The 9,776-nt window shown below is 45.8% G+C and overlaps 1 protein-coding gene across 2 annotated transcripts; it reads left to right on the top strand.

The window, feature by feature from the left end:
* Positions 1 to 2,107: 2,107 nt before the first annotated feature.
* FCRLA (Fc receptor like A) lies at positions 2,108 to 9,223 on the top strand. 2 transcript variants are annotated; one of them, XM_036103532.2, is made up of 6 exons: positions 2,108 to 2,234; positions 5,798 to 5,812; positions 6,062 to 6,214; positions 6,989 to 7,255; positions 7,732 to 8,016; positions 8,872 to 9,223. In XM_036103532.2, the coding sequence occupies exons 1-6, from the start codon at positions 2,156 to 2,158 to the stop codon at positions 9,168 to 9,170; spliced, it is 1,098 nt and encodes a 365-aa protein (XP_035959425.2). In that variant the 5' UTR covers positions 2,108 to 2,155; the 3' UTR covers positions 9,171 to 9,223. The 2 variants fall into 2 exon arrangements, with proteins under 2 accessions (XP_035959425.2, XP_035959424.2); XM_036103531.2 differs by having other exon boundaries at positions 5,795 to 5,812.
* Positions 9,224 to 9,776: the final 553 nt, after the last annotated feature.

The raw sequence follows: 9,776 nt of genomic DNA, 5'->3' as shown, positions 1-9,776 counted from the left end.
AATAAATAAAATATGATTCTATTTATTGAAAGTTCAAAAGTACAAAATTATTGCAACTATAAAATAAAGGGGGGCGATAAATACAAGATTAGGGTTGTGGATGATTATCACGGGGAAGGAAGAGAATGTAATCAGAAGGGACCCACACTGTACTTCCAGGATAAAGGTATTATTCTATTTCTTCAACCGGGCAAGGGTACAAAACTGCATATTTTTCTATTATTCTTTAAACCTTCACATCTTTTATAAATATCTTTATCTACTCAATTAAAAACAAAGGAAAAATAAGCATCAACCTGCTAGTGACAAGCCAGGTGCAGCTGGGAATGGTAACAGACATTAACCCATGGTGCCGGGATGAGGTGAAGTCAAGGACTTGCCCCATCTCCCCATCCTGATGGCATAGCTAACTCAGTGAACTGGATTTCAGTCTTCATAAGCACATAGCAAGGCCAAAGTTTGCCTTTTTCTCCTACTCTAAATAGTTCATTGATCAGGCTTCAAGTGAGTAAAATTTCCCAGAGGCCTTAGTAGGAATTTAAGTGTGAAGAATACGATAGCTTCACCCCACGTCTTCAGAGGCCTTCTTGCTTCTCATATTGAGATCTTGTGAGTTGATGCCGATGGTATGGAGGAGGGTCTCTATCCAGGTATGATAGTGTGGAAGGGCAGTTAAAGAGAAGGGGTGGCGTAAGAAGGGAAAGATTTTTGTGGTTGGTTTAGAAGGCCCTTGAAGACCTATCTAACCCTGAGACTCTGTTCTAGGGAGTGTTAGGAGTAGAGGTCCATATAAACACATTTCATTTTCTTAATTTTGATTAGGTCTGGCCAACAATTTTCTTCCTCTTCTGAGGCTGCTGGGTCTTTCACATCACATCAGCTGCAAGGCTTACTGCCTCACTGACTCTCCCCACGCCCATATTCAACCCCCGCTGGATTCCCTGGGGCCACCTGCACAAAAATATATGCCTCTCAGATAGTGGAAAATTTATTCTAAATGCTTATTTTAGATTGAGAAATATCCGTTCTCTCATGCCCGTGTTGCTAATATGTGTGCTCTGATCTGTGGTTTCTGCACAGCTGAAGGGTCATGCTGGCCCTCCCTCTGCCTTCAAGCAGGACTGCTTTCTCCCATTTCTGATGACTTGTTTCATCTCATGGTGGGTGTTATGATGGGGAGGGGAAGGGTAAGGAGTGTGGTCCCTGGGACAAGAGGCATGAGCCCCGCCATTAAGGAGGCCTCGATCCAACAGCAAACATTCAGAGGCAAGGACAACGGTTCTCATAAGGCCACCTGGAGCTGACGAGAGATGCTATAGCCTCCATATCGCTCTTATTCCTGAGTCTCCTTAGGTTTCTCCAGCTATCGGATGCCTCCTGTCTCTAATTTCCTCAGGATCAGTGGCTCAAGCTTTGGCCCTGAGCCTGAGCCCTGGGCTTACTGCTATGTCCTCTGGAAGTCAATTTTCTTCTTCCTTCTCCTCTTTCCCAGGGGACTCTGCCTCACACTCAGATTTCCTCTGAGACTAAATAGCCTTAATCTTGCTGCAGAAACAGAGAGCTGAGACATGAGTCTAGAGAAATTTTCATACAAATTTGTGTGGGCTTTGGTTGGTTGGAGCCCACAAGGGACTAATCTGATATCTGATCGGGTGCCATTACTGATCCACTTCCCCTTTCGACAGTCTGGTCACTAGAAACATGGAAGCCTTGGAGCAGAATAGGGCAGGACGCGTGAATTCTCATTGTTGCTCTCCCAGTGACTTTCCATGTTGTCTTCAAGCAATTCCCTGTCTCTTGTCCCCAGCTGCTTCATCAGTGAAATGAAGGGCTGTTGCCCTGACCCTTCTCAGAGTGTCCTGAAGGCCAGAGGGATATCAGAAAATAATGTGCTTTGGAAGGTCTCTGAGCTCTATGGGGGAGTTCTTGAACAATTGAGAGTGTTACTATTTCACCCACAGTCCTAAGGATGTAGACGATGCTGGAGCCAACCTAGCCAAATCTGAATGATGAAAGCCAATCACAAGGTTGAAAATAGGCCCCAGATGCAAGGAGATGAGACAGTTAGATTTACTTCCTCTTTTCTAATTTGAGAGGTTTCGTGTTGAAGAAAATCAGTGCATTAGAGGCTGCAGGAGACCTAAACACAGTCACCATGAAGCTGGGCTCTGTCCTCATGGCTGGGGTCCTCTACTTTTCTCCTATGATGCTCTGGGCAGTCCAGATGCTGCTGGGTAAGTGCTATGTTTGAACATTGGTGTGGGAAAGGAGATGCGCCTGACTTTGATCGATGGAAAGATACGTGGTCTGACTTTGGCCCAAAGAAGCAATGTGCAGATGGGAAATGAAGGGTAGATATTAGAAGGTCTGGTGTGCAGGATTGAATGGCTCTTTCTGAATATAAAAATCTTCAAGCCTTTTCCATTCTAAAAGTCCACTTGACTGTGATGCCCTATTGAGCTACCATCTCAACTCTTTTTCTTCCTTTTCTCACATTTCTTTTTTTTTTTTTTTTTGTAAAATATTTTATTTATTTATCTGACAGAGAGAGACACAGCAAGAGAGGGAACACAAGCAGGGGGGTGGGAGAGGGAGAAGCAGGGTTCCTGCCGAGCAGGGAGCCTGATGTGGGGCTCGATCCCAGGACCCTGGGACCATGACCTGAGCTGAAGGCAGCCGCTTAACTGACTGAGCCACCCAGGTGCCCCCCCTCACATTTCTTGAAAGAGTAGTTTGCACTTGCTTTCTCCACTTTCTCACTTCTCACTCATACTTCAGTGTTTCCAGTCTGGCTTCTACTGGAATCAGCTTTGCCAGGGTGCAATGACTTCCATATGGACTGCACCATGGCCCACCTTTTAATTCTTCTGCTGCTGGACTTCTCTGCTGCATTGGGCAGTGTTGGTCACTTATTCTTTCTCGGCATTCTCTGCTCGCCTGACTTCCATGTGCCATTTTTTCCTTGCACTCCATGTACCTGTCTTTGTCCCTTCGGTGGCTTATGTTCTCTTCCCCTTAAAGACTGGTGTTTTCTATTGTTGCTTTCCTGCCTCCCTACCCTTCACTCTTTACACAATTTCCTCAGTGAGTTCATTTATCTGTATCATTTTTACCACTACGACTATCTATTTAAGAGTCCAAAGTCGAGGGGCTCCTGGGTGGCTCAGTCATTAAGCATCTGCCTTCGGCTCAGGTCATGATCCCAGGGTCCTGGGATCGAGCCCCGCATCAGGCTCCTTGCTCCGTGGGAAGCCTGCTTCTCCCTCTCCCATTCCCCCTGCTTGTGTTCCCTCTCTCGCTGTGTCTCTCTCTGTCAGATAAATAAATAAAATCTTAAAAAAAAAAAAAAGAGTCCAAAGTCGTATCTCCAACCCTAATTGTGCTTTTGAGTTTCACAGTCGAAGATCCAACTTTGCACAAGACATATCTACCTGCATGTTTCACAGGTATCTCAGCACAATATGACCAGAGCTGAACTCATCTGTCCTCCTGGCCCCTACCTCTCTTAATTTCATCTTTCACTATGTCTGATCTCAATTCATGGCATCCACCCGGGCTTCCAGGCCAAAAACTTGGGAGAACACCTAGAGTCCTCCCTCTCCATCCACTGCATATGATCAATCAGCAAGTTTGGCCAAATGCACTTTCTAAACTGTTCTTAGAGACAGTCCCTTCCTTGAAACAGAACTAATAGTATGCTAGGAAAAGCCCTCATCATTGTGGACTTTGGATAGTCCAATAACTTGCTGACTAACCTCCATGTCTCAGCCTTGTGCCCTTGAAATGGATTCTGCACTCTGCAGCCAATGCACACAAGTCCCACCATAGCCTGGTTCCTATTTAACCTCTGCAGCCTCTGCTGTTAGCCTATGAGCCCTGCATATTATGCTGTAATAAACCCCGACCTGCTTGTATTTATCCACTCACACACTGGGTTATTACCTATCTCCAAGCTTCGCTCATACTGCTTACCTCTGCTTGAAATGAGCTCTCCCCATGGCCCCTATTCCCTCTCACTCACAAACTTTTAGGCATCCCCTGGAGATTCTGCATGGGTGGCATCTTCACCAGGGAAGCTTCTTTGAACCCTCCTTTCTGCCCTAATGGCTGCCTGTCATATGTCTTTGTTATTACTTTCCTCCTCATGCTGATATAATCTCTTCATATGACTGTGCTGTCCATTAAACTGAGTTATTTGTAGACAGGGACAATGCTTTTTTGTTTTTGTTTTTGTTTTTTAACCTTGTTGAATTTGTTTGAATTTTTAGCATCTGCCTTGTTCCCTGCACAAAAATTTTGTTGAATCATTTTATTGAACTCGTAGAAACAGGACTGGGTGACTGTATGAAGATACAGCACTGGTATTGTGGCAAGAACTCCAGACACTGGTTTTAAGCCATTCTTCTTCTATTAACTAGCTCTCTGTCACGTTGGAAAATTCACTTTTGATATCTCTAATTCCATTTTCTTTTTTTTTTTAAGATTTTATTTATTTGAGAGAGAGAGAGAAAGAGAGAGTGCACGTGCGCATGAACACAAGTTGGGGGGAGGGGCAGAGGGAGAGAGAGAAGCCGACTTTCTGCTGAGCAGAGATCCCAGGGCCCTGGGATCATGACCTGAGCCGAAGGCAGACGCTTCACCAGCTGAGCCACCCAGGCACCCCTCTAATTCCATTTTCTTATTCATAAAATGAGACTAATACCTACCACATAATTTAGTGAGTGGAAGTGCCTGGCAACCCACAAGTTCATGTTCAAAAAGGAGTGGAGGCTGAGTCTAGTTGAATGATAGCGGAGGAACTGAAAAAGGTAGCAGCAGGGTGGTGAAGGGAGCTGAAGGAGGATCTAAAGAAAACACCTGGTACTGATGTAATGAGAATTAGGAAGTGGAAAGGGGCGTTGCTAGGGGAAGTTACAGGGTCAAAGAAGAGTTTTGGGTCTTAGGGAGTGGAATGAAACCAAGGCAAGTAAACCAGGAAAGAATGGAGAGAAGAATTGAGTATATGTGAATGGCCATGGGACCAGAAGAAGGGGAGAGGGATTAAGGGACAAGAAGCAGTCATGAAAATGAGAAGAATGGAAATTAACCTTGCCTGAGTCAATATGGAGCTAAGAGATAGATTGAGGAGATACAATGAGAAATCCTTAACTCTAAGTTTTAACCCAGAAGCAGAGAAAGAATTGTTCCATAGTTACCAGGACAGACTGGGAGCAGAGGTTTGGAGTGGAGAGAAGGACATAGGAAGGGCTCTACAGTTGCCATGGAAAGTTTAAGGGACAGAGGACATCAAGGTAGAGATGGCTGAAAAATGAAGACCCAAAAGGAGGTAGCAAGGAAGGAGGAGACACTGCTAGGTACTGGAAGTTAATTGGTAGATAATGTATTCATGGATGAACAGCCAAGGGAATTTTGAGAAAATGAAAATTTGGAAGGAAACCCCCAAGGAAGGTCTGAGACCTACTGTTGATCAAATCTAAACAGTGAACACTGATTTTGGACTCAGACATACCTTCCTTTCTTGCTCCATTCCCTACTCCCTTTTGAAATTTTGGGTAAGTTGTCAAACTATCCTAAGCCTGTTTCTCTTAGATTTATAAAATTGGGAGTGAAATCACATACCTAGAAATCTCATCAAGATTAAGTAAAATCATGTGTAAAAGTGCCTAGTGGTGTATGGCTTACGATAAACACCCCCCGGTGAGTGTTAAAATCTAATCATCTCCCTTTCCCTTGTGTCCTGTGTCTACCTGCTCTGGGGTCATTGTTGCCTTTGGCCTCTGGTTTCCTGCACCAGCAGCTGGATATCATGCTGGTGAGTTCACATTCTGCCATTCTCTCCCCGCCCTCTTCCCCATACCATGGTCCATTCACTGAAAGCACTTGAAAACCAGTGAATCAACTCAAAAGTATTGGGTCAAGAGACCCACATGGGATTTGGCATCTTCCCTTCTCACTCTAAAAAGGATGATTCCCCTGGAGATTCCCTTCTAGAGGGCAGTTTCTGTCTTCTTCCTCCAAATCACAGCATTGTTTTCTGGTTCTCAAACCATGCCCTCCTCAGCTGCTGGTTTTGAGATGCTGCAATGTGAAGGACCGGTCAGGACCCAGGACAGCAGCTGCGATACCCAAGAGGACTCGACGGACCCAAGGGAAGTTGACTTCCAGGTCAAGGGCTACACTTTCAGTAAACCCTTCCATCTGATTGTGTCTTACGGTGAGGTCTCGGGAAGGACTGACTTGTATAGGCCTTCTCTTTCTCCCATTTCCCAAACCTGCCTGTTTAGCCTGCCAGCCCACTCAGGAAGGCGCCCCCAGGAAACTGGCCATGGGATGAGATACAGTAGCTCCCCCTGCCCCTTATCCATGGAAGATATGTTCCAGAACACCCAGTGGATACCTGAAACTTCAGGGAGTAGAAAGTCTAAATATATTAAGTTTTTTCTATACATACATACCTATAGTAAAGTATAAATTAGGCACGGTAAGAGATCAGTGAGAGATTACCAACAATACCTAATAATAAAATAGAATAGTTATAACAATGTACTATGGTAAAAGTTATGAGAATGGTCTCTCCCTCTCCCAAAATACCTTATTGTACTAATACTTACCTATCTTGTGATGATGTGAGATGATAAAATGCTTACTTGATAAGTGAGGGGAATGACATAGGCATTGTGATGTAGTATTAGGCTACTATTGATCTTCTGATGATATGTCAGAAGGAGAATCATTTCCTTCTGGACTGCAGTTGACCATGGAAAGCAAAACTGTGGATAACGGGGGATTACTGTGCCATCTTCCCCATATTCAGCCCAAAAGCCAAGGTTCCCTCAGTCTTAGGCCTTAGAGAAGTTGTTCTACATTCCCAACTAGGGGCGAGAATTACCTGGACCCTCAGAGAAAGCTTAGGGGGAGTCTATGTGGGTAGCACAGGGAACTCCCAAGGAAGGCAGTGGGTCACACTCAATTCTGCTTTGGGTCACAGACTGGCTGATCCTCCAAGGTCCAGTCAGCCCTATATTTGAAGGAGACCCACTGATTCTACGCTGCCAGGCCTGGCAAGACTGGCCACTGACCCAGGTGACCTTCTACCGAGATGGCTCAGCAATGGGTCCCCCTGGACCTAATAGGGAATTATCCATCGCTGTGGTGCGACGGGCTGACAGCGGGCACTATCACTGCAGTGGTATCTTCAGGAGCCCTGGTCCCGGGAGCCCAGAAACAGCATCTCCTGTGGCTATCAAGGTCCAAGGTGAGAGCTGAAGGGAATGTCTTTGTGGCAGAGGCAGGTGGGGAGACACAGAGGGACCAAGACTGTCTTTCACTGGAGGTGGCAAGATCACCAAAGGCTAAGGAACGTGTTGCTGGCAAATGCCCAAGTTGGGCTTCAGGAGGGGCAGCATCTCAGCATTGCATTCTCAAGTCATTCAGCCCTCTCCCCGTTTAGTATGCTTCCCACAGCTCTATCCTACAGAGCCATGCTTCCCAGTGTTCACTGATTGGGATTGGGCGTCTGGACTATTGTCAGATTTGCCCATCTCTGGGTCTTTTCTAATGTTTTCTAGTTGAAGAGAGAGAAGATTTGAAAAGTTCAAATGCAGCTTCACTAAGAGTGTTCATTCCTGATGGAAATAGGGGGAGGAAAGTGTGGCTGGGTTCTTTACCTGGCATGGGTCCACCTGAATGTAGGATGGCTGAGCTCTTCTTTCTCACCTCTCTCTCCCTCAGAACTGTTTCCAGCCCCACTTCTCAGAGCCACCCCCTCAGCTGAGCCCAAAGAGGGGGACCCAGTGACCCTGAGCTGTCAGACAAAGCTGCCCCTGCAGAGGTCAACCGCCCGCCTCTTCTTCTCCTTCTACAAGGACAGCAGGACAGTGCGTGGCAGGGGCCTCTCCCCAGAATTCCAGATCCCCACAGCTTCAGAGGCACACTCTGGGTCCTACTGGTGTGAAGCAGTCACTGAGGACAACGAAGTTTGGAAACAGAGCTCCAAGCTGGAGATCCGGGTGCAGGGTAAGTTAGTGTGTATTTGTCTGGTGTGTATGAAAAGTGAGGGAAAGATTGGACCCATGAGCTGGGGTTTGGTATGAGCAGGTTAAGAAAGGACACAGAGGAGGCAGGAAAAATAAGCCAGAGTCCCTGGGGATGGAAGAGAGCACAGATAGGGAACTTCTCCCTCAGACCACAGTGCACACCCTCACCAAACCAAGAAAGACCTGAGCCAGCTCCACAGCTGCTGCCCCATAGACCTTATTCTCCCAACATGAACTCTGGGCATCTGCAGGAATATAGTATCTAGAATGAAGATGAGGTAGTCTGGAGTTTATGTTCAGTTCAGGGACCCCCAATTAAAAAGTATGCATTTGACCTGAAATAATATATCCAGAAGAGGTGGTATCCAGGGTAATGAGGGGGCTTGAAGCCATGTCATAAGAAAAATAATGGGGGGAGAGGAGTGGAAGATACTCATCTTGAAGAGGAGGTGACCCAAGGGGCCAATGGAGGTGTCCTCAAAACACTGAAGGCTGGCACAAAGATGAGGAATTACACTAATGTCATATACAGTGAAGATGTTGACCTAGGACCAGTTACTACATCCACACTACAGGGAATTAGGTTCTGCCTTGAGAGAGTAAGAATTGGCTAATATCTATAGCCCTGTAATGATGAAGCCTCATCACTGAAGATTTTCAAACTGTGGTAGCCAAGCCTCCGATTCAAATTTTAACCATGAGGGAATCCTCAAACCTCGGCTGCCATTGGACCCCATAGCCACTTTCAGAAAACAAAGAAAGATTGACCACGAATATGAGGTTAGGGCCAGAGTCAGATTTCACTCTTACATGTGCCTCTTACCCCATAATACAGGTCCCTCCAGCTCTACTGCATCCCCCACCTTGAATCCAGCTCCTCAGAAATTAGCTGTTCCAGAATCTACTCCAACAGCCTCTCCTGGACTTCAGCCTCCACTGTCCACCCCTTCTAAGAATCCAGGCTTCTCCTCTCCTCTGCAGGTGCCAGACCCCCATCTATATCACCAGATGGGCACTCTTCTCAAACAAATGCAGGATATGAGAGCTCTCCTTGGTCACCTAGTCATGGAGCTGAGGGACTTGTCTGCCCTCCTGAAGCTTGAGACCACAAAGGGTTCTGCCAAATATGAGTAAATAATTCATTTGCAGTATTGCTCAACTACTCCCAATAAATTCAACTTTTTCTACTTTTCCTCTTTCTGTCCTATATATACCCATAAATAGTCTTACAAATTGCCCAGTATTTTGTTAGAGTAACTGAGATAGATGAGTGTAAATAAATGTGCACAAAGTGATCCTCAGAATTTAGCTATAATTTTATATTCTCTCATAACATGACATAACAACCCTGATCTCTCTAGACCAGGAGTTGCCTTCTTTTGCCCAGACCAGAATCTGGCGATTGAAAGAAAATCAATGAGATGGATTTAATGCAGCAGTAATTGGAGGCAATCCCCCACCTCCACCAAAGGGGACATTTGGCAATGTCTAGAGACATTTTTGGTTTGCATATTGTGGGGGCGGTGCTACTGGCATCTAGTGAGTAGAAGCCAAGGATGCTGCTAAACATGAAGTAACACACTGGGCAGCCCCCACGACAAAGGATTATCTGGCCCAAAATGTCAGTAGTGCTGAGATTAAGAAACTTCAACCTTGTGGAAGCTAGGTGTTAGACTCTGGGGTGGACCTTTGCCTCTTCTATTTGCTGCCCCCTCCAGCGTCATCAGCAAATATTAATTA

Source organism: Halichoerus grypus, chromosome 7 (assembly GCF_964656455.1).
Source record: "Halichoerus grypus chromosome 7, mHalGry1.hap1.1, whole genome shotgun sequence".
NCBI classification, from domain to species: Eukaryota; Metazoa; Chordata; class Mammalia; order Carnivora; family Phocidae; genus Halichoerus; species Halichoerus grypus.
This window is presented reverse-complemented; position numbering and strand designations above follow the sequence as displayed.

What these genes read in the sequence shown, in the direction of transcription:
- FCRLA (XM_036103531.2), top strand. Translation starts at nt 2,156, where the DNA reads ATGAAGCTGGGCTCTGTCCTCATGGCTGGGGTCCTCTACTTTTCTCCT. An exon ending in CCATCTGATTGTGTCTTACG is followed by an intron (nt 6,215 to 6,988) that starts GTGAGGTCTCGG and finishes TTTGGGTCACAG; the next exon opens with ACTGGCTGATCCTCCAAGGT. An exon ending in GCTGGAGATCCGGGTGCAGG is followed by an intron (nt 8,017 to 8,871) that starts GTAAGTTAGTGT and finishes CCCATAATACAG; the next exon opens with GTCCCTCCAGCTCTACTGCA.